Source organism: Nicotiana tabacum, chromosome 20, assembly GCF_000715075.1.
Source record: "Nicotiana tabacum cultivar K326 chromosome 20, ASM71507v2, whole genome shotgun sequence".
NCBI classification, from domain to species: domain Eukaryota; kingdom Viridiplantae; phylum Streptophyta; class Magnoliopsida; order Solanales; family Solanaceae; genus Nicotiana; species Nicotiana tabacum.
The window spans coordinates 146,338,464-146,363,413 of NC_134099.1; the positions used below are offsets into that span (position 1 = coordinate 146,338,464).

Below are 24,950 nucleotides of genomic sequence, written 5' to 3' on the forward strand. Positions count from 1 at the left end.
ACCTAAGATACTATGAGAAGGAAATTCAAAACACTGTTAAGAAATGGAGAGTATGTTGTCCAGATAAGGCCACATGTGCTCAAGAAATTTATTGAGTCAGTCCAGCTTCGGCAACATATAAAGATAATAATTATGTATAATAACTAAGCAACTCTAAAGATGCAGGTTAAACATGTAACTGAATACATACAAGGTCATTATCCAGACAATAAACCCAACTAGTAATTTCAGGAAGTAATTACTGCAAGCTTTGAGAATCTTGCTCGACTAATAGATGAATAGTAGGTCTTGATAGAGTAAATGATTTCAAAGATGTTGATTGTGTAAAATAGAAAATATTATCTCTTCCAATGATAAAAGTGCAGAAGTAAGACATATGGAATATATCAATGAGCAAAGAAGGAGACATAAGTTAAATATGAGCAAAGTTCTAACGTTCCAACAACATGGCTACTAACTAACATATATTAAAGTACTCATCATTTCATACCTTTAAGATAGTAATCAGAAATAGTAGTTTGGTCCTAAGTGTTTATTTTAATTTGAGCAATTCATACGCTCTTATTTATACCCAACCAGAAAGGCTAACTAAACAACTCAGACTATCCAAATCTTTACTTTGAGACAAAGAACGAAAAAAATCAAAGCTTTATAATTTACAGGTTATACATTAAAGATTACAGTCTGATTATCAGTTTATTGAAGCTCAGTGAAGTCAAACTTATAAACCTTCAAACAATAGAGCCGTAATAAAAGACCCAACACGATAGATCAGCAAACTAACTTTTTTAACTATGCACTTACCTTGAAAGAGCAAAACGGAGTAGTGAAGAACGTCACCGAAGTCGTGAAGATGAACAAATTGTTTTGATCTTTATGCTTTGTATTTCATAGAAACCCAGCTATAGAATCACAACAAAATACCTAAAAAGAACTTTTAAAACCAATGAGCTTGAGTTTTATACCATGCAAAGGATTATATGTTATTGGTACCTACTAAACCCAAACCAATAACAAGAAGAATAAGTTTTAGTCAAGATAAAAATGAACCATCAAATAGAGTGCTTATTTCATGACCAATTGGTTATGGAATATATGAAGAAAAAAAATTTAGCTAAATAAGAACTGCAAAATTTATTCATATTAGGTTCCTATAACTATAAGTATGTATAGCTGCAATTAAACAAACTACAAGATGACATAGAAGTGGGTAAGCAAGCATGTCCAATGGTCCACTCTACTTTCAGTTACTATCGTTCTTCAAGTAAGAAAATTTAAGTTTATGTCCTTGTCTCCATTATATAGGATGTGGAAAGGTATTCAAGAAGGAAAACTGCAGAGGGCAAGCTACCAAGATACAAAGTTCTATACTACAGGGATCAATACATCCTTCAACACATGACAACCAGCTTTAACTCCAACTTCATTCATATTCCAAGGCGAAACTTTGTCAAGTTCTCAGTTTCGAGTAGTAACAATTCCAAAGGGTATTGGCATGTGCAAATTAATATTGTGTGTAAATTTAAGTATCTCTAAAGCTAACACAATGAACATTACCTTTTTTCAACTAAGAACACTTTTTGAATGATCTAGGACATGCCTTTGACACTTTTAAATAATGTTGCTTTATTACAATTTTTTATTGGCATCTCTAAAGCGTTGAAAAAAGTACAGAGTCATACTTAATCGCAATCTGAATGCCAAAATAATGAAAGTATAATTTCTTAAAATATTATTCTTGCGTAATATTCTCTCGGGCAACTTATTTTTTTCGATTGTGCTGTAATATTTTACCATTTTGTAAGCCCGAACCAATATCAAAGTACCAGATACAACATAGCTGGGGAAAAACTTTTTAACCCATGCAATTACCCTGACAGAGCAAAAGTGCAGCTGGCGGATGACGATGTTACCAGTGTTGCAAGAAGATGACCAAATCACTCTGTTATTCAAGGAAATCCAGTAACATATGTAACCTTCGATTAGTCATTTTTGAGAATCTCAGTAGAAGTCAAAATTTTAATTTTGGCAAAACAATGTGCGAAAATCAAAGAGAAGAAAGTAGCAAAACCCAAAGAAAAACAGAGAGGAAACAAAGCAAATCAAAAGGATTTACTTTGGTAGAAGAAGCTTGAGCGGCGAAGAACTATGCGTCAAATATTGAGGAGAGAGAAAATTGTTCTTCAAACTCGGTAGCGGTGATTGCCACAGCATAAGTAGAAAATGACCTACTACATCTGATCCGAATAGTTAACAAATAAGGACATAATAGACAATTTAAAGCAAATAGCACATCAAATGACCAGACTGCCCTCGTCATAAGCAGACATGTTGACGAAGAGCTCTCTGCTATTCCCTCTTCTAAGAAGTAGGAATATATAAAAAAAATGTTATAGATCTTTTTCTAAAAATGTGTTAAAATTATAAACTGTGCTTATAGGATTTGGTAATTAAATAAGGAGCACTAGTGATTTTTGTGGATTTTTTTATTTTTCTCCTTGCAAAATTTTAATGAATTTTATTATATTACAAAAAACTTAAAAGGATGAATGGAGTGAAATGGACATACACATTCCATTGCAGTGTAAGTTGTAAAATAGTTTAAATTTCAGATCATGGGTCTAATATTTGAACCGACGAGCCTAAATTCAGATTCGAAGGTTGATAGTTTGAACAAATAAAGATAAAAGATCAAGAATGTTATAGCCTAAAACTCAAATCTCATTGTCATTCATAGGTTTGAAGTTAGGCTGTGACAATTCTGACTTCCGATCCAAATTATTAAAGTTTGAAACTCTAAATTCATTATTTCAGCTTCAGTTCTACGTGTCTGAAGCTGATTCTAAAGCGGCTAAACATTAAACACTTTTTAATCTTCGGCTTTTCTTTGAACATTGATCTTCGAAGCATATATTTGTCCACTTGCCGCGGTTTAAGGTCTAGGGTCTTGGTTAATGCCCTTCCCTTTATGTAGTTTATTTAACCGGATTAGATTCTACTTCAATTTTCTAATCGTCGATCATAATTATTTTTTGCATTCAAGGATATGATCTAGTAATTAATAAGTGGAAATAAACCATGAAGTCTCGTTATTAAATTCCAACATAGACAAAAAAAAAACCTATTAAATGATTTCTTCCCACTAACCTAAGCATAGAATAATTGAAGTTAGCATTAGTTCAAACAAAATAGGAATCATTATTTTTCAAGTTACATGGTAAAGTTTTAAATGAACACAAGTCCTCAATAATTCAGCAGATGTGCAAAGTGTTGTGTGTTTTTTCTTTGACTTTTTCTTGGGTCAGACTAAATTATTTTCTTCTTCATCTTCAAAACAGAAAACATTTCATTCCTATTTTAGTACTCCTACAAATTAGTAAAGGACCTTGTAAAGACTGCTGACTGCTGCAATTCAGTGCTCACTAAATCCTATAAGCAGTTTATAGTATTTCTCTTTAGAATCTTTCTTCTTTTTTCATACAAACTTGAGCAAATATATCCTCTTAAACTTACTTCACCCACGCGCAGTTAAGTCCTGTAACTTCCACATTCCGATTAATACCCAATAAATAATCGCGTGCTATAACACGAGAAAACGAGAGTGTGATAATATGAAGTTCTAAAATGTTAAGTACGAAAAACACAAGAACAAAGAAGACTCGGCTTCAGGAGAAATCAAGAAGAGAGAGAGAGAGTAGTGTCGGAGAGAGAAAGTGGGAAGTGGGTATTTTCAATTCTTGATTTAAAAGATGTGATTTTTGGAGAAGAAGATAATTAAACAGAGGAGAACTGAAATGCAAAGAGATGGAAGAGGAAGCTTATACATGGGTATCAAGAAACAAGTAAGAGTTGAAAAAAAAATGTTTTTTTTACAATACTTTGTGAATCTGAATTGTGTGTCAGTTACGTGAAGCTCCAATAAGGTCAAGAGTGTTCACTTTTGTCTGTATGAATTCTTGAAGTTTAATCATTGTTCATGTAGAAGTGAATTTGAACTTGAGGTTTGAAGCTTCAAGCTTTTAAATTTTGGAAAAAATTGGCAGCTTGAACTTGATTTTTGGGTATGTTTTAGGTAATCTTGGCAGTTTGAAGTTATTGAATTGGGAATAAAGTTGTGGGTTTTAGTTGGAGTTACGGGGAGGTATCTTAGCTGGAAATGGAGGGTTTGATAAAGTAATGATTTTGACGAGATTTTAAGGTTGGAGTTTTAGTAGGACTTGGGATTTGAAGTTTTTCAAGATTGGATTTTTGGAGGGAGAGTTAGTTGAGAATTTGGATTTCTGGTGCTGACCTCAGCCCCTTTAAATCTTATACTGTTACAAATTGGGATATTGGAGATGGGATTTGATTTGGAAAATGCAAAGATTGATACTAGAGGGATTCAATGCAGTTTCCAAGTTGTTTTTTTGGAGTTTGGGGGGAAAACCCTAATTTAGTGGTGGAATTGGTTTCTGACCCTAAAGTTTGTTTTTGAGCAGGGGAAACTTTATAACTTTTGCTTTTTGTGTATGGCATTTATGTGCTGACTGAGATGCAACCGCCACATCAGCATTCACGGATCAATCTTGCTGAACTGAAAGCTTTGATAGTGAGGAAACTCGGACCAGATAGGTCAAAACAGTACTTTTATTACTTAAATAGGTTGCTGAGCTTGAAGATAAGCAAGGTTGAGTTCAATAAGATTTGTCTTAGGATCTTCGGAAGAGAGAACATTCCACTGCACAATCAGTTTATCTGTTCTATTTTGAAAAATGCTTGTAGTGCAAAAGTTCCACCGTCAAGTCATGAGGATGAGTTTTTGAAGCCTGGTGCAGCGCTTGGCAATAATGAGGCTTCAAATGATGCTTATGAGCAAAATGGGTCGTGTGTTTTGTTAAGACATTCTTCAAGTCAACCAGGTTTGTCAAATGGGGACATTTTGCCATTATCTCCTCGAAAGACCAGAACGGGCTTCCGTGATCGTAGTGCTGGGGATGGCCATAGTGCACTTGGACCAAATGAGAAAACTAGTTTCACTTTTCAACAATCAACAGCAGAAGAATCGAGTGATTTTGATGTTACTAAGGAAAATGGTGACTTGAATCCCCCTGATGGCCTGAGGTCTGTACAGCACAATCCAGGACTCATCCAGCGATCAGACGACGAAAGGGAAGCAGCGAATCTAGAAACTTCCAAACTTTCTTTAACAAAGAGACCACTTGAAGGTCCAGTTTCTGTACATAACAAAGACCATGTTAGTGGTGATGGGAAAGAGATGCATGCTAGGAGTGAACTACAAGCGCCGCTTGGAGTTCCATTTTACCCTGTTAGTGTAGGTGGATCACATAGAGAATTGCCTTTGGCAACCAGTAATAAATGTTTTAGCTCTTCTAATTTTGGTGCTTTGTTGGACACCTTAACATTGAGGGAACGCATGGAGCAGATTGCTGCAGAACAGGGAATTGAAGGGGTGGCTGTCGATTGTGCCAATTTGGTGAACAATGGTTTAGATTCTTACTTAAAAGGTTTAATCGGGTCTTGTGTTCAACTTTTGGGAGTAAGGTCTGGGCATGAACCTACTAAGGTCAGCAAAGAGAAGCAGCAAACCTATATGAAGCCTGTTAATGGTCTCAGACTAGGCCATCATTTTCAGGTGAGTAGCGATAAATTTTCAGAATTCATGCAAGAACAGGCTCCCGACAGCCTGGTATCATTGCAAGATTTTAGGGCTGCCATGGAGCTAAACCGGCAGCAACTTGGCAAGGATTGGCCATTGCTTCTGGAGAAAGTATGTGCTCGCGTATCTGAGGAATAAAGGCATATATGGATTTTGTTGTCTTCCAATTGAGCTCGTATTGGTCCCTACTGGATCAGAGGGCACCGGCCATGCTAGGGTCTTTCTTTGTAGCCTCTGTGCTAGTTCTCTTGTGGCCGGCCCTTTGAACTAGTCTATAACTGTTGAAGTTTAACTTGTCTCTTTGAAGATGATAGGGACCAGAGCTGAGGACTATTTATCTCACCTGTTACAGGGCTTAACTTTGGCCAGAAAAACCCCCATTTATTTGCAACCACTGAGAGGGACTTGAAGAAAAGAATCCCTTGTTGGTTGCCCTGTTGTATAATTAGCACAATTCTCTTATTTTCTACATTCTCTTGTAATTTATAGTCAATGAGTAAATTTTTAACAGTTTTGGAGGAATAACTGTAGCCTAGTACTTCAGTAGAAAGGTGAAATTGAATGATGCAAGAGTTCATGTATATTAACTACATGTAAAACAGAACCTTTTCAGCAGTAGCTTAATCAGCTCACAGTCTTACTTTTAAATCAAAACTCGTATGGTTTGTGGTCCAATTTTTTCTTTTTCCTATATATTGGTATTGTTTAGCCGAGTAACTCCATTTATGCAGCTTATTACTCGTAACTCATGATGCTCAATGTTGTATTGAGACGTGGGACATCTCTCTTATTCACCTAACTTACTGCTTGACTTTTGATAACAAACCTATTGGTGTTCTTTTTCTTGATTGGAAACACCGACTTACAAATATTTCATTTGTTAAGATAGTTGTTCGTTCTTGTTATAAATAAAAATAGTGCTTTGCATGTGGGAAACACATCTTTGGTGTGTAGTATATAAAATAATCAAATAGGTCCGAAGAAGCTACATACTAGTACTGTAAAGCATCCAACTTCTTGTGATTGATGATTTTGTGGTTAGAATTATTATCACTAATTATATTATTGATTTATTTGTCTATAAGGTCTGACTATTAAGTAATAGCCTTGCTGCATACTTCAGTTTTATGGAAGTCCAGCTCACTACTAAATGAGAGAATGGTGTTAAAACATAGTCGCTGATTAAGTCACTCTGAGGTGTTAGATTTTCCAGATTCCTTATTTATCGCTTGCCTCGAGGTTCGGATAAGTTTATTTTCTTGCACCAAAAATCAAATTTGGAAACTTTTTGTTTTTCTTGGACGAGGAGGTAAAAAGGCGCTTCTGGGAGGCGTTGGATGAGGTGGTGCGGGGTATTCAGCCGACGGAGAAGCTATTCATAGGAGGGGATTTCAATGGTCATATTTGGTCGTCTGCTGGTGGCTATGGTGAGGTGCATGGTGGCTTCGGCTTTGGTGATAGGAACGAGGGTGGTACCTTACTGTTGGATTTTGCTAGAGCTTTTGAGTTGGTGATTGTGAACTCTATGTTTCCGAAGAGGAAGGAACATTTGGTTACTTTCCGGAGTATGGTGGCTAAGACTCAAATTGACTATCTCCTCCTCAGGAGGTGTGATAGGGGGTTGTGTGAGGATTGCAAGGTGATCACGAGTGAGAACCTCGCAACTCAACATAGGCTCTTAGTGATGGACGTCGGTATTTTGATGAAGAGGAAGAAGAGGTTTGTACGGGGTCCGTCGAGGATCAGGTGGGGAGCTTTGTCTAAGGATAATGCGCAAGAGTTGGAGGGGCGGCTGACAAATATGGGATCCTGGAAGAGTGGTGGGGACGCTAGCGCTATGTGGACGACGACGGTGGACTGTATAAGGGAGGCAGCAAGAGAGGTGTTGGGAGTTTCGAAAGGTTATTATGGCGGGCACCGAGGCGACTGGTGGTGGAATGACGTGGTCCAAGGTAAAGTGGAAGCCAAGAAAGCGGCGTACATTAAGTTAGTAGAGAGCACTGACGAGGATCAGAGGAGAGCGAACAGAGAAAGATATAAGGAGGCTAGGAATGAGGAGAAAGTAGCGGTCACAGAGGCTAAGACTGCTGCTTTTGGTCGGCTTTATGAGGAACTTGGGGGCAAAGGTGGGGATAAGAAGTTATTTCGATTGGCCAAAGCGAGAGAGAAGAAGGCTCGCGATCTAGATCAAGTGAGGTGCATCAAAGACGAGGACGGTCGAGTATTGATGGAAGAGGCCCAGATTAGGCAAAGATGACAGTCGTACTTTCATAAACTTTTGTATGAAGAGGGGGATGAAAACATCGTGTTAGGGCAATTGGGGCACTCCGAGTCACCGAGACTTTAGGTAGTGTATGCGCATTAAGGTTGAGGAGGTCGTGGGTACGATGGGTAAGATGAGTCGGGGCAAAGCGACCGGACTTGACGAGATTCCAGTAGAGTTTTGGAGATATACGGGTAGGGCAGGCTTGGAGTGGCTGACTGGTTGTTTAATGTTATCTTCAGGACAAAGAGGATGCCTGATGAGTGGTAGTGGAGTACAATGGTTCCGGTGTACAAAAACAAAGTGGATATCCAGAATTGTAACAACTATAGGGGTATCAAGTTACTAAGTCATACCATGAAAGTCTGGGAGAGGGTGGTGGAAGGGAGGATAAGGAGGGCGGTGTCTATATCGGAAAACCAGTTCGGGTTCATGCCGGGTCGTTCTACTACGGAAGCTATCCACCTCATCGGAGGTTGGTGGAACTATACAGGGATAGGAAGAGGGATTTGCATACGGTGTTTATTGACCTAGAGAAGGCATATGACAAGGTCCCTAGGGACGTCCTTTGGAGGTGTCTGGAGGTGAAAGGTGGGCTGGTGGCTTACATTAGGGCGATAAAGGATATGTATGATGGAGCTATGACTCGGGTTAGGACTGTGGGAGGTGACTCAGAGCCTTTTCCGGTGGTTATGGGATTACACCAAGGATCTGCGCTCAGCCTGTTCTTATTTGCTCTGGCGATGGACGCACTGTCACACCATATCCAAGGAGAAGTGTCATGGTGTATGTTGTTCGATGATGATATAGTTCTGATTGATGAGACGCGAGGCGACATTAATGAGAGACTGGAGGTATGGAGCCAGGCTCTAGAGTCTAAAGGTTTCAAGTTGAGTAGGACTAAGACAGAATATGTGGAATGTAAGTTCAGTGACGTGACGGGGGAAGCAGATGTGGAAGTCAGGCTTGACTCACAGGTCATCCTCAAGAGTGAAAGTTTTAAGTACTTGGGGTCAATTATCCAGGGAGATGGGGAGATCGACGGGGATGTTACGCACCGTATTGGAGTGGGGTAGATGAAATGGAGGTTAGCGTCTGGAGTCCTGTGTGACAAGAATGTGCCACTGAAACTCAAAGGTAAGTTCTATAAAGTGGTGGTTAGACCGGTCATGTTGTATGGAGCTGAGTGTTGGCCAGTTAAGAATTCACATATCCAGAAGATGAAAGTAACAGAAATGAGGATGTTGAAATGGATGTGTGGGCACACTAGGCTGGATAAGATTCGGAATGAAGATATTTGGGAGAGGGTGGGCGTGGCTCCCGTGGACGACAAGATGCGGGAAGCGTGGGTTAGATGGTTCGGACACGTGCGGAGGAGAAGCCTAGATGCACCGGTTAGGAGGTGTGAGCGGTTGACTTTGGCAGGTACGAGAAGAGGTAGAGGGCGGCTTAAGAAGTATTGGGGCGAGGTGATCAGGCAGGACATGACGCGACTTCAGATTTCCGAGGACATGGCTCTTGATAGGAACATGTGGAGGTCGAGCATTAGGGTGGTAGGCTAGGGGGTAGTCGAGAGTTCTTCCCTCTTTGTACCGGGTAGTCTGATAGAGTTTCGTTTAGGTTTGTTAGCGGTCTTTGTTGTATTCACATTGTTGTTTTGCATAGTTTTGTGGTATTGTCCTTTCACTTATTTGTTGTGGTTATTTTCTTTCTGGTATCTTTTGTTGTTACATGTCTTTTCTCTTGTTTCTTTTCTGATATTATTGCCTCTCCTGTTGAGCCGAGAGTCTCCTGGAAACAACCTCTCTGCCCTTTTCGGGGTAGGGGTAAGGTCTGCGTACACTCTACTCTCCCCAGACCCCACTAGTCGGATTTTACTGGGTATGTTGTTGTTTTTTGTTTTTCTTATAAGGTCTAGTAGACTGATTTACTTAGCATTCTTGGCTGATTGTGTTTGGTGCTCTGGATTTGAGCAGTGACCAAAAGTGTGATAGTCTTAATTAGCAGTTACATTGTAGTGATACCTGACTGTACCGTCAGTGTTACATTATCTTATGGCTTCAGTATATTTATTTTTAACGATGCCTCGTTATTCCTCTTTTCAGCACGATGCATGTAATCAGAGTATCTTAATACTGAACTGGTGTAAATAACAAGCTCAAATCTTATCCTGAGTTGGAGGATTCACCTAATCCTCTAGAAAGAAAAAATAAAAGTAGCATTAGGGAGAGGCTGAGGGGGACAGAAAGAGAAATGAAAAAATAATTCGTTCTGACAATGGAATTGCAGTTGGAAGATGGAAATTTTTTCTTTTGCACAGGGTAATGGAGATGGAATCAGCTATTCTTGCTGGAAAACTGGTGACGTTGTTGCTGGACAAGGAAAAACACTTATCTATCTGGAAAAAGAAGAGGTCAGAACAAAAGTTTCTCTCTTTTCCTCTTTCTCTAGTTATATATCTCTTAGTATTGAGCAAACAAATTTAGTTCCAAGGGCTTCTTACTTTGTCCAGGGCCTTGTCTTTAAATGTAGCGTCTTTCTCTCATTATCACTCTGTACTTGTCCAGATACAGTTGACCTTCTACTTTGATTGAATATTGCTAAACTGTGCGGAATCTGGACTTGTTAGACCACTATTCTTGCTTGTTAATCATCAACTCAGTGCATTTTCCGAGTTAGGATATTTCCGTGAGAAGTCCCTGCTCATATAGATTCTTGGAAGACTTATCATGGCCCATAATATCTTATTAACCTGTCTTCAAGGAGCTATAGTGTAACTAAAAAAAATGTTAATTGGGTATTTAGAAGAAATTTGATTCTACATTTCTTTTTTTTTCCTTATATAACAAATGAAATCTAGAATTCCATTTGTTCTATTTCTGGACTTTAAGGTCTAAATTAGTGGTTAACATATCCCAGTGGCTGCTAAATATTTTATTGTTAAGATACAATGTGAAATTCTTAACAATATTGCGGTTATGCATGAGCTAAATGATAGGAAGGAAGTGAAAAGAAGTCAACTTCGCCAATAACTTTGTCGATTGCAGCTTAGAGATATGGGAAAATTGTATGAGAAAAGATGCTTTATCCTACTTAACGTCAGAATAATATGACATAAAGTCTCCATTGATCAGTGAAGCTATTACAACACATAACATTTGGCAGCTTATATAATATAAAAAAATGATCTGCAACTATTTTAACCCAGTAATGATCCTAAGAAAGTATTCTGGTTATTAGAAGTTTCTGCCATAGATGTTTTACCCAAGGGTATGGCCTAGCGGTAATGATGTTGGTGAAAATCGTAGAAACCAGGGTTCAAATCCTAGCAGAGGAAAAAAACCTAGGTGATTTCTTTCCATTTGCCTAAATCTTGGTGGGCAAAGTTACTCGGTACTTGTGCTGGGAGGAGGTAGCAGGTAACTGGTTGAATAATTGAGGTTGTGCAAGCCGGGCCGTATACCGTCATTATCCAAATAAAAGATGTTTCTTCCATGTGCATTAAGATCATGTGGATGTGCTATATGGATTATCTAAGATTACCCAATGACGGTCTACAATATCTTATGCTCCAGTTTTCGAGGGGCTATGCTGTAACTACTAAAAAAATATACCTGGATATGTAGAAGAAGTTTAGATTTCCATCCCAATGCTATATGTTTTGCTAAATCCTTGTGTTACTAATATTAGATCTAGTGAAGAAAAAGTGAAAATATATGTTTAAATCTTATTTTTGGCAAAACGGTTCCAGGTGATCCAAATTAAATTTTCTCATTGAGAAAAATTATACATAAATGCAGCAATCTTGTACTGAACGAAGCTAGACTAACATTGGATACAGATAAAGTTTGATCCTACTAATTTCGAACTTACTTTAGTATTGAATTTACCATTTCCTATGAGAAACAAAAGAAGCATTGAATACCCTTTGTTCTTCATGAGATACAACAAATGAGCCAACAGATAAGCTGAGCTGATAACCAATAGGATCAGCCATAGACAAAATTATACATCTTTAGTAAAGCTACTTAGTCACTAAAGTGAGTTTGGTTTAAAATAAATCCATCATTGACGCCTCAATCCCGAATTGGTCGGAACCAGCTTTATGTATCTCCTGTGCCATTTGGCTCTATTTGCCTTGATGGAGTATAGCTTCAGAGGACTCGTTATGACTATTGTTAGCCGTCAACCCGCTGTCACCCTCCTCTTTTATCCGGCTTGGGATTGACTAGAATAGGGTGAGAAAATAAGTACCTGCCTGAGAGTAGGAAAAGAGGCTTAACTTTTGCAAAGATGTTATACTTTAATGAAGCTTTTGTTATCTCACGCAAGACTGACAAAAAACAGATAAAAGCAAACCAAGTCTCACAAATCACAATAGCTAGCTAGATGGAAAACAAAAAGAAAAAAGAAATCTCCGAGAAGAAGTTGTAGAACCACTGGAATAACCTACTAGGATCCAAGCTGCAATAAAAGAAAATGAATGAGGGTTAATTGACAAACTTTAGATACTCTACATAGAAGTTCACTAATCCTTTCTCCGGACAAAACTTTGCTTCCAGTTTCAACTAGGTAGCATGGACTTGGAGGTAAGTATGCATCTGGCATGAACTCGACATGCCTACCTGACATATCAGACATATGTAGATTTCACTTATCCCATCAAAGGCTTGTATTAATGGAAAAATGTGAGGCTCATGAGCTACCAAATTATGGCAAACAAATTCTTAACCCAAATTTTTTTTGATAACCGAGAAATCTCCTAGGGTCAATGGCGCACTGTTCAAAGTTTGGTGGATAATAGGCCCGCACCTCTACCCTTCTTCATTTGAATATTAGGCTTTTGTTTGTGGCAGGATCTAAAACCATGACGTATTGACGTGTGCCTAACCCATACATCGCTCTTTACCCTCTTACCACTAGACAAAGCCCTGGGGGAAATCCTTTTATCTAGATCTTGAAGCTTGATCATTCTTGAAGATCTTCCAATGTGCGTAGCTTGTTGAATCAGTTTCAATCTCAAGAATTTTTCGTTTTATATCTAGTTATCATTTTTCCTCTAACCAATCTAGAAACAGAAATGAGCTTGTGATTTCTCATTTGGAGGGTGGAGGAAGCAATTGGAAATAGAAGCATGTTGACATTTCCGGTCAGTGTTTTTGTTCTTAGAGTGAGAAAGACTGAGTCAGTTACGCACTCGAAACCTCTAGTTTTTTTGGTTCTCTATCCAAGTATTAGGTTCAAAACAATACAAGTACTTCCAGATCTTATCTTATTCTTTTAAGGTACTCTGTCTGTCTTTTACCTCATGGATGCAAACAAGTTCTTATCCAACACACTCACTTTACTGCGAAAGTGCAGGACACAATGTAGCAAGAACTTGGATGATCTATAGTGATGTATATAGCTCTAGCGAGCAAGAAAACATATATGCATAAGAACCAATAGCTTTGTGCAGCTTAATAACTTGCTTCTTGCTTTATAGAGATTTCTCATCAAATGGGCATTTTCAATAAAGCTTGCACTAGGTTGTCACCCTTTTTGGCTTAGTCTTAGCGTATCTTGATGGTATTGGGTTGATTCTTGAATCTAGTCGAAAATATACAGGTGAATGTAGAGAACAACAGTTGAGACGAAGTACTTATCATCCACAAACCGAAAGGGATTAGGGAAAAAAGCCCGAGAAAACGTCCTTGGAAGGAGTAATATCTGAACAAGTGTTAGTGGAACCCATCAATCTCGTTATTAAAGAGACATAAGCAAGAATACACGACAGATGGAAAGCGGAGAACATCATTTTCGTATTTTCTCTCCACTGAGGAAAAGAAGCATTGCCCAAGCCAACAATAACGCAAACTTGCATGAGGTAAGACTCTCTTCCTTTTTATTTCGGGGAAACGGATGATTTTATTAGTTATATATATGTGAATTATTCCAACTAAAAAGAATGGGAGGCAATAACCATGAATATTTAAATGTATGCATCATTATCTATTAACAATGACATATGGATCATGTTTCTTTGAAACTTAATATTAGCCCGTTTGGTCAAGTTGCAAAATCAACTTACTTTGAGAAGTGCATTTTCTCAAAATTGTTTTTCTCCAAAGTACTTTTGGTGAGAAGTAGTTTGTGTTTGGCTAATTAATTTGAAAAGTACTTGTGAGCAACAATTAGTGTTTGGCCAAGCTTTTAAAAACTGCTTCTAAGTGTATTTTTCTCAAAAGTGCTTTTCAAGAAAGTACTTTTGGAGAGAAGCTACTTTTTTCTGCTTCTCCAAAACTGCTTCTGCTTATCCTAAAACACACTTTTTTTCTTCCAAAAGCTTGGCCAAATACTTCAACTTTGAAAAAAAGCACTTTTTTGAAAAAAAGTGCTTCTAGGATTGGAGAAGCTTGGCCAAACAGGCTATTAACCTCCTCATCCAAGCCCGCTTGCGCATAAGCGCTAACGATGTTTAGGGTGCACTCTCCAACCACTAACTTAATAGAAATTAATCTATATTCACCCGCCTAACCTCTACCACAGACTCTCTAAGTTCCCTATCAACCAAGATACCCACTCCATTCTTGCCCTTCATGACTCCGGAATACCACAACTTTGACTCCTGCTCACCCTGTCTACATTTTCTTTGAACCTTAATAAGTGAGGTGAGTTTGACACAAGTCTGATGAGGGTCAAACGAGTGATTGTGTCAATATCCAACAAGAACACAACCACTTTAGAAGTGTCCATTCCATTCAGGAACGGACAACCATGGCCGTGATAACATCTCTAAGTTTCTACTTTAATCATTCATGTTAATCTTCCCCTTCTGAAAAGGAAAACATCTTTACCTTCTGTCATATAGGTAAGTTCCAGGTTTGCGGAACTGCTCTTTGCTTGCAAGTAATTGTTTCATGACAACAAGCTTGTTTAACGCTTCCAAATTCTTGAGCATACCATCTTTATTACATGAAGTGTTAACTTTCCATTTTGGGCATTCAAGTCGATAAAGTGATTTAATTTTAATTTGAATAGAATGAGAAAAACACATGTTACACTACTTGATCGATTAGTGTTTGGCTTTGTGTCTAATGCTCTCTTCGTTGACTGGGAAGGTGAGGAAGTATCGTGCCTGAATTTTATCAAGCTGTCATTACTATTTAATTCAATGGAGAAGTGGTTTACCAGTTTATCCTCAGTATGTACTTTGTAGTTTGCAAAGACTGAACAAAAGGTGATCTATCAAAAATTCTACAGAAAAAGCCTAACTTTCCTTTGAAGGTACTGTTTGCTGTTTTTCTTGAGTAACTACTTGAGCAGAGAGAGACCAACACTACTTTTATTTACTGAGCGTACCCTAAGATGCATAAGGCCAAAACAGTAAAACTAGAATATACCGAGTTATATTAAAAACCAGGAAGATGGATTCAAAACACAAAGAGCCGTACTAGCTTTTCTTCAAAAGGAAAAAAGGGAACAAACAGCATAATGCGCAAGGTACAATATAAGCCAAGCAGCAGTAAATCATTAGTTCGGTAGTTCCCTTACCCTTGTCTTCTGCCCCAAGTAAGCTGGACTGCTTTCTCTCTCGCTTATATTTTAGCAGCAGAGGTACATAATATACACACGTACATTATACGTACAGATTTACATATATATCATTTGCTGGTTACAAAATTCTACAGATATGGTGGATGGTGATAGACATGTTCCGGGTAAACATTCTCTTCCTTTAACATGTTGATAGTTGAATTTGCAATAATGAAAGTTCATTCCTTTTTGTGTTTTACTGCAATTTTTTCCCTTTTCCTGTTGTTAGGACGAATAATTTTGCCGTTGCTTACATTAGCGGAATTGCTCTTTGGATGAATTATTATGGGTTTTTGGGTAAAAGACCGAGAAGTAATGTTCGTCGATTAATCAAAAAGTATTTGGTGCCCCTTTGTTTTGCAGAGGTATGTGCAAAATCTGATTTTGATGGTGTCTTGTGGAAACAAATTGGCAAGATTTTAAAAAAGAGTCGTAGTAATCTTTAAATTTCCATAAAGGAAAAAAAAACTTTGAATTTTGTTTATTAGTTCTTTTTCTGGAATAACATGACTTCTATAAAATTTCTCCTTAAAGATTCTTGCTGGAACTTGTAATGCAATTAGGTTCATGGTGCAAAGGAGGATTACTTCGGTCAACTACCAGATGATGTTTTGATTTCCATTCTCGCACATTTGACAGTAATAGACTCTATGCCTACATTAGAATTCGAACCCCTTGGCAGGTTTGGGATTGACTCTTGGGATCACAGTTGTTGCCCTTACGATCAGCAAAAATCCTTGAAAGAACAGTTATTACAGCTTTATTCGGGTCGTAAAGTGGCTAATGTTGAGATGACCTTTTGCTGTGGTAAAAAGTTTTTTAGGGAATTTGACCAATGGATGCATTCTATTTCAAGATTAGGTGTTGAAAGACTACGTCTTTCATTTGATTGTGGCACTGATCACCCCATCTACAACTCCAATCCCATACGCAACCCCAACAAATTGTTTAAATTTTCTCTTGAGCTTCTCTCTCAGGCATCCTCATTGAAGCACCTGTATTTATACCATTGCATTATCCAACCAAGTTCCGGAGTCCGTCTTAATTCCCTTAGGACCCTTACTTTGAACGGTGTTCTGTTAGCAAGTGGACAGCTTGAGAGTGTTTTTCCTCTTGTTTGAATCTTAACCAGTTAGAGCTAGCATGTAGCAAACTTCCTTGTAAGCTATGCATCTCTGGCACAGTGACATCCGTTTTTTTCTTAGCTTGTGGCGGATTGGAAGAGATTGATCTTCGGGCTAAAAATCTTCGTCGGTTTGAGTGTTTTTTTTAGCAAAGTAAGATTTTATTCTTTTGTTCCCATGTTGGAAATTGTAATGATTAATTTTAACGAAGTCGATGCAATGCCATACATATTTGGTGATTTTGCAAGAGATTTACCTGCTCAAGTTAAATCTTTAACAGTCAAAGTGGGTTATTCTCAGGTATCTGATGATGTCTTGTCTTCTCAAATTCCTTTGGTCTTTGTCTTTTTGAAGATCCTGATCAATTAAAGCATTCTTTATTTCAGATAAAACACTTCCCAACCGAGAGAAAGATGTTCAGAAACCTTAGGGAGCTAACCTTGGTACTTGTGTTCACGTACGACTTTGACATAGTCAAAATTCCCCCTCTCTTAGGCGCTTGTCCTCTTCTTCGACATTTGGATTTAGTCGTGAGTTATCTATATTCATCCTTTTTTCTTTTCCTTTTTGGATATTCTGGATATTGTTTGCTTGATCTTATATGATGTTGACTTCTGCATTTGTTGAATTTTAAAGTCCACACTCCCCTGCCCCCACATGCATGATTTACTGGTAATTATCCTTGTGTTTATGTGGAACCATGCATTTTCTGTCAAAAACAATTTATACTGGGAAAAGTAGTATTATTACCAATAACCCTCATCTATTGGTGTGCTTAGGTTGTCGCATGAGACAAAACACCCTTCACTACCTAGCTAGTCTGGGAACTAATAAAAATGTTTACCCCAAATAATAATTTGGTCTACTATTAGAGAAATCCTTCATTTTCTGCCGGAGAGATTATGATCCCGTCTGGGTTAGCTAAATTTAAATAGCATTTAAGCATCAAGTGCTGGAAAACACTTTTTAAGTGTTGGAGGTAATTTTGTAATTAAGCAGTTACGTGTTTGGATAGAAGTGTTGAAGCTGAAAATAAGTTGTTAATGTGTTTGATAAAATAAATGCTTATTCTGTTAAACAACAACAACAACAACAACGACCCAGTATAATCCCACAGGTGGGGTCTGGGGAGGGTAATATGTACGCAGACCTCAAAAAGCAACAGGAGCCGATATATTAGTACCATAAAAATGCATAATAAAATAACAGCAATATAAGAGATATGAAACACAGAATACGAAATACGAAATAGATGGCTGGTATAGTAAAACTAGCAGGTAAAGCCCTACATCAATAGACGACCAATGACATTCTTAGTCTAACTCCTAATTGGCTAGTCTCACTCTATTGTGCTGTAGAAATATTCACAACTTTCCCTAACCTACAACCTTAATGCTCGACCTCCATAATTCCCTGTCAAGGGTCATGTCCTCAGTAATCCTAAGTCGCGCCATGTCCTGTCTGATCACCTCTCCCCAATACTTCTTAGGTCGCCCTCTACCTCTCCGCGTGCCCACTACAGCCAGTCGCTCACACCTCTTCACCGGTGCATCAGTGCTCCTCCTCTGGATCTAATATTCTGGTCTTTATTCTGTTAAAAGGACCAAAATATCCTTAAATCTGTTAACACTATAAAGGAATTGATTACCGAAAGATTTTTAACTCTAAAGTGATTCAAATACAAACTAATTAATTTTGGATGGGCACCATTTGCTATTATGATGTTATTGTGCACCTACAGTTTAAGAACATATTTTTGACATTACAGAATGTGGCTTCATGTATCATTAAAATAGCATAGCAAAGAAGAAACTGCAACTTATGTTTCCCTTGACCAGAACAACAAGGAAACAATGTTGAGACACTTTTGCCGGGAATTATCATTGTATTGAGAATTGCATACTAGAATTGTTCTTATTGGACTGCTTTGAACGATCTCAGTTCGTTCATTGCCTCGGCAGGTTAAAGTTTCTCTGAAGAATAATAAAAATGGTTTACCAACATTTATGATTAGTTGCAGAAAAAGGTTCCTTCACTTTCGAGTGTGGATAGTTGACTAAGTGTAACAGATGTTAGAAACCCTACATGATTAGAAGGGGCATATTTGTCTGTTTTGTTTCTGAAGATATTTACAGTTGTAATAGCACACCTTTATGCTACTTTATCTATAAAATTACTTTATCTTCTCACTTTATCTTCTCAACAAAAAATATCTTGAATTAATTTTTTTCTACTTTGCATTGAAAACCTTGTTAATGCTGATATTTGATAACGACGTGCCACATAAGTTTAGTTGGCAAAGTACAAATCTTCAAGGTCTTGCATACATTAGAGAACTATATGTTATCATTCGTTCATTATAACTAGCAGATGTTACGCCTTGCTGTGTGCTAGAAAAAGTCTAACTGGACTCGTAACTGAATGAAACACTTACTATAGTTGATTTCCATGAAACTATTTTTGTGATCAACAGCATAATGAACTACTTAGTATATTCCTCATTGTCCAATTAATGTGCTGCTTTAGCAAGTAGTCTTGGTTCAGTCAAATGCTCACATTGCAGCTTGCGTAACTACATAAATCATAGTTATATTCAATTAGCAATACGTTGATCTCATTCTCGTTGTGATCTCAGCAATCGAGGACAACAAGGGGAGAAAGAGGAAGTGACATAAGGCCTCCTTTATCTCCTACATGTCACACTAAGCTAAAAGAAGTGACATTCGGTGGATTTCATAGATCCGAAGCAGAGATTGAATTTGCTGTTTATATTCTGAGAAGTGCAATGGTACTTGAACGAATGGTTCTCGCCCCATGTTTTAGTTGTTATTCTGGTAGTGGTACATGGGAGAAAATGTTCGATTTTTCACTCGATGAAAGAAAACGCAACTCAATCCAACCAGAACTACATGGGCAAGCTATCTCTAGGAAGGCTGTGGTGATCATCCAATAGGTTTTTGTACAAATACTATATCAGATCTCTACTGTCGTCAGTGGTGCATGTAAACTTGTCGAGGTTATGGAAGTATCTATTTATTGGTTATTGCTAAACAAAGACTATATTTCATGATTTTTGATGGTAGTAGGTTCATGCTTCAATGAAGAGGCATTATCTGTTTGTGCTGCATTTTCTTTTGTACCCTTAGAATGGCTGGTTGGCCCAGATGCTCGTGTAATTATGTGAACCGTATAATGCTATTATTCTTCCACTGCACATCTTTCACTTTTTATTCTTCATTAGAAAATTATTAGGTTCTCCTTTGGTGTTTTAGCACATAGTATCGTAACTTCCTCTCCTAGTTTTAAAGACCATTTTGGTGCATTCTCCTTGTTGTTTGGCATGTCAAACATTATCTTGGTGGTAGCAGATTACCCTATTGCTTTGAGGCATTTGGTATAGGTGGCATGCTGTTGATATTAACCATAGCCCCCTTGCCATTTGTGGCTGAATGATCGTTATTGGCAAGATTTCCCTGTAAGCGTTACTGTGTTAAAACAAAAATCAGAAAACTGTTAGAAGAATAAAGAAATGTATAAAATAGTAAAGAATCAGAAATATTTCGAGTCCACAATTTTCTTGTGCGTCCTTAAGGAATTTTAACCCCCTCACACGTTGCTAAGGTAATGGATTAAATCCTCCCAGGATAAAACGGAATAAACCTTCCTGCAACAGTGGCAATACAAACTGCAGGATACCAACGAACTCAAAGAACGGAGCAAAATCACACTTACGAATTTGAGAGAGAGAGACTGCGAATTAGGATGCAGTATATTCAGAAAGAAAGAAGTTCTAGAGTGTTTTTCGTATATAGAAGATGCAGCCTTGCCTCAGAATTTATAGGCAAATATCAGAAGAGGTGTCTGGAAAGGTGTCTTTTCAGAAAATACGCGGCCTGCCGCGGTTCTACCGCGATCGCAGCAGAACCGCGGCCAGAGAGGCTCTCTGAATCTGACTGCAGGCTCTGAATCTGACTGCCGCGGTTCTACCGCGGGCGCGGCAGAACCGCGGCCAGCGAGGCCCTCTGAACTTTCAGCAGGGTTCTGGCGTATTTTCAGCAGTGATTTGGCATTTAATTAATTATTAAATAATTAAATAAATTTTGTCCAAAAAATAATCTTATCGATCATTTGACAAATCCAAAGCCGAAGCCGAAGCCGAAGCCGAAGCCGAAGCCGAAGCCGAAGCCGAGCCGAGCGAGCGACGACGACGACGGCGCGAGGGTTCATTCTCTTCAACTCCTTTTTAAGAGCTTTAAGAAGTGAATCTATATATAAGCACACAAATGTGATTGTCCCTCACCAATGAGGGACAAAGTGCAAGACAAAAGTTCACTTCTTCAAATTTTCTTTTTCCCTCCATTTTATTTCTCTCCATTTCCAATTCACACTTCTTCTACTTTAAAGCCCAATGACTTAGAGTCCAACAATCCCCCACATGAATGGGAATGGCTGTATCAAGAAAGATCATAGATGAAAGCTATGTGATTTTGCAAGTAAGGATTAATTGCATCTGGATAAGTAGGTTTCCCTTTGAACTTTCCGTAGTGAACATATGTCGGATATAGTCGGTCAATCGGTAGATTTGATATCTTTGAACCGTCGAACTTTAGTGTATACCTAGACAACCATATGACACACAACCAACCCTGAACCGTCTTTTGGTTCTCATTGTTGTGTTCGTTTTAGCCATGAACACCGCCTGGTTTCATAAGTGCGTAGAGAATTGGCCTTACAGAATTCTCATTGAAGCGGCTTCCACTTCACACTTACATAGGTGATTCCTAAACGTGTAATCCTTTAGATTGACACTATTTGATAAATACCTCATCAAACTTAGGTAATTATTAAAGAACGTGTAAAGTTCTATCCTTGTTACTTAACATTGTCTTCATCACGAGAATGGACCAAAGTTTTTATTTTGACAATGTTGAACCGGTCAATCATAACTTTGTTTGAGCTCCTTGAACCTAGATCTCGGAACAACCAAAATTCTAGGTAGAGTTACCGCCATGTTGACTTGTGCTCAGCCATAGTCCCATTCCCTTAGATGATTTCTCAACTCCCTCTCTAGTTAAGCCTTTTGTAAGCGGATCTGCAACATTATCCTTTGATCTTACATAATCAATAGTGATAATTCCACTAGAAAGTAGTTGTCTAACGGTATTATGTCTTCGTCGTATATGATGAGACTTTCCGTTATACATAACGCTCCCTGCCCGTCCTATTGTAGCCTCACTATCGCAATGTATGCAAATAGGAGCCAAAGGTTTTGGCCAGAACGGAATGTCTTCTAAAAAATTCCGAAGCCATTCAGTTTCTTCACCGACTTTATCCAATGCTATAAACTCTGATTCAATTGTAGAGTGAGCGATACATGTCTATTTGGAAGACTTCCAAGATACTGCTCCTCCACCAATAGTAAACACATATCCACTTGTGGACTTTGTTTCTGATGAGCCGGTTATCCAATTAGCATCACTATATCCTTCAATAACCTCAGGATATTTATTGTAGTGCAAAGCGTAGTCTTGGGTATACTCCAAATATCCCAGAACTCGTTTCATAGCCACCCAGTGATGCTTGTTGGGATTACTTGTGAATCGACTAAGTTTACTTATTGCACAAGCTATATCGGGTCGTGTACAGTTCATGATGTACATTAGACTTCCCAACACACGAGCATACTCCAATTGAGACGTACTTTCGTCTTTATTCTTCATAAGATGATGGTTTAAGTCAATTGGAGTCCCTGCACTTCTAAATTCCAAGTGTTTGAATTTTTCAAGTACCATTTTCACGTAATGTGATTGAGACAAAGCTAGACCTTGAGGAGTCCTCTGGATTTTAATTCCTAGAATTACATCGGCAACTCCTAAGTCTTTCATATCAAACTTACTAGCAAGCATACGCTTAGTAGCTTGCATGTCGGCAATGTCTTTGCTCATTATTAGCATATCATCAACATATAAGCAAACAATGATTACATGATTTTGAACGTTCTTAATGTAAACACATTTATCACATTCATTAATTTTAAAACCATTTGACAACATTGTTTGGTCAAATTTAGCATGCCATTGTTTGGGTGCTTGTTTTAGTCCATAAAGAGACTTAACAAGTCTACATACCTTCTTTTCTTTTCCCGGAACCACAAACCCTTCAGGTTGGTTCATGTAAATTTCTTCCTCAAGATCACCATTTAAGAAGGCTGTTTTTACATCCATTTGATGGATTTGAAGACCATACAAGGCGGCTAACGCTATTAGCATCCGAATAGATGTAATTCTTGTTACCGGCGAGTATGTGTCAAAATAGTCAAGACCTTCTCGTTGTCTAAATCCTTTGACAACAAGTCTTGCCTTGTATTTGTCAATAGTACCATCGTCTTTCATTTTCTTCTTGAAAATCCATTTAGAACCCAACGTTTTGTTACCCGGAGGAAGATCAACCAATTCCCAAGTATGGTTGCTCAATATGGATTCTATTTCACTATTGACAGCTTCTTTCCAATATTGTGCCTTTGAGGAAGACATTGCTTCCTTGAAGGTACGAGGCTCATTTTCTAACAAGAAAGTCAGAAAATCTGGACCGAATGAAGTAGATGTCCTTTGACGTTTACTTCTTCTCGGATTTTCCTCATTAAGCATACCATCTGTTGTTTCCTCCTGAGGTCGTTTTGACTTTTGGAAGGTCACTTCACTTTCCTTTTTATACGGAAAAATAGTTTCAAAGAATTTAGCATTATCTGATTCTATTATCGTATTAATGTGAATCTCAGGATTTTCTGATTTATGAACCAGAAAACGATATGCCTTGCTATTGGTTACATATCCAATAAACACACAATCAACCGTTTTTGGACCTATCTTAACCCTTTTAGGTTTAGGTACTTGTACCTTAGCTAAACACCCCCATGCTTTGAAGTATTTCACGCTAGACTTCCTTCCTTTCCACTTCTCATAAGGAATGGACTGTGTTTTACTATGAGGTACACGGTTGATTATTCGGTTAGCTGTAAGTATAGCTTCCCCCACAAGTTCTGTGGTAAGCCAGAACTTATTAGCAATGCATTCATCATCTCCTTCAACGTGCGATTCTTCCTCTCCGCAATTCCATTAGATTGTGGAGAGTAAGGGGTAGTTGTTTGGTGAATAATGCCATTTTCCAAACATATTTCTTCAAAAGGAGATTCATATTCACCACCCCTGTCACTTCTTATCATTTTGATCTTTTTGTTTAGTTGTGTTTCAACTTCACTCTTGTATTGCTTGAAAGCATCAATTGCCTCATCTTTACTATTAAGTAAATAAACATAGCAATATCTCGTGCTATCGTCAATAAAACTAATAAAATACTTTTTCCCACCGCGAGATGGTGTTGACTTCATGTCACAAATATTTGTGTGAATTAAGTCTAAAGGACTTGAATTCCTTTCAACGGACTTATAAGGATGCTTAGCATACTTTGATTCCACACATATTTGACATTTGGAATTAACGCAATCAAATTTTGGCAATACTTCTAGATTTATCATCTTTCGCAATGTCTTGAAGTTTACATGAGCTAAATGCGAATGCCATAAAGTGTTTGACTCAAGCAAGTAAGAAGAAACATTCACTTTATTGATAGGAACTGCTATTATATTTAGCTTAAAAAGGCCCTCATTTAGGTAACCTTTTCCTACATACAAATCTTTCTTACTTAGTACAACACTATTAGAAACAAAAATACATTTGAATCCATTCTTGACAAGAAGTGAAGTAGACACAAGATTCTTGCGAATTTCTGGAACATGGAGGACTTGGTTTAGAGTCACTGTTTTTCCCGACGTCATCTTCAATGCAATCTTTCCAACTCCTTCAATTTTGGCCGTAGATGAATTTCCCATGAAGATTGTCTCGTCGGGGACCTGCAGGGGCATAAGAAGAAAATAACTCCTTGTTAGCACACACATGGCGGGTGGCTCCAGAATCTATCCACCATTCTTTCAGATTTCCTACCAAGTTGCATTCAGACAACATGACACACAAGTCTTCCATTTCATCTTCAACCATGTTGGCTTGATTCTTTTTCTTCTTATCAGTCTTTGGCGCACGACAATCCACTGCCTTATGCCCAGTTTTTTCTACAATTGTGGCAATTACCCTTGAACTTCTTCTTGCTTGGGTAATTCTTTGGTCCAGAAGCCTTCTTCCTTTTCTTATTTTGTGGTGCCTCCTCAACAATGTTTGCCCCCACAATTGTTGAGTTTCCACATGACTTCTTTTCAGCATTTTTGTTGTCTTCTTCTATCCTCAGGCGAACAATCAAGTCTTCTAGTGTCATTTTCTTC

General features: G+C 38.1%; 1 protein-coding gene across 4 annotated transcripts; it reads left to right on the forward strand.

Annotated features, from left to right (window-relative positions):
- The first annotated feature begins 6,454 nt into the window (after positions 1 to 6,454).
- On the forward strand, positions 6,455 to 19,825 carry LOC107761112 (uncharacterized). 4 transcript variants are annotated; one of them, XR_012703656.1, is made up of 5 exons: positions 6,455 to 10,332; positions 13,527 to 13,785; positions 15,724 to 15,859; positions 16,058 to 17,148; positions 19,254 to 19,825. XR_012703656.1 is itself a non-coding variant. In XM_075240592.1 (5 exons), the coding sequence occupies exons 3-5, from the start codon at positions 16,796 to 16,798 to the stop codon at positions 19,569 to 19,571; spliced, it is 585 nt and encodes a 194-aa protein (XP_075096693.1). In that variant the 5' UTR covers positions 6,455 to 10,332; positions 13,527 to 15,859; positions 16,058 to 16,795; the 3' UTR covers positions 19,572 to 19,825. The 4 variants fall into 4 exon arrangements, 3 of the variants coding, with proteins under 3 accessions (XP_075096693.1, XP_016434764.1, XP_075096694.1); XM_075240592.1 differs by having other exon boundaries at positions 13,527 to 15,859; positions 16,058 to 16,918; positions 17,005 to 17,148; XM_016579278.2 differs by having other exon boundaries at positions 17,005 to 17,148.
- Positions 19,826 to 24,950: the final 5,125 nt, after the last annotated feature.

Coding starts and splice junctions, on each gene's coding strand:
- LOC107761112 (XM_016579278.2), top strand. Junction 15,860..17,004: donor TGCCCCTTTGTTTTGCAGAG/GTATGTGCAAAA, acceptor TCTTTATTTCAG/ATAAAACACTTCCCAACCGA. Junction 17,149..19,253: donor TTCGACATTTGGATTTAGTC/GTGAGTTATCTA, acceptor TTGTGATCTCAG/CAATCGAGGACAACAAGGGG.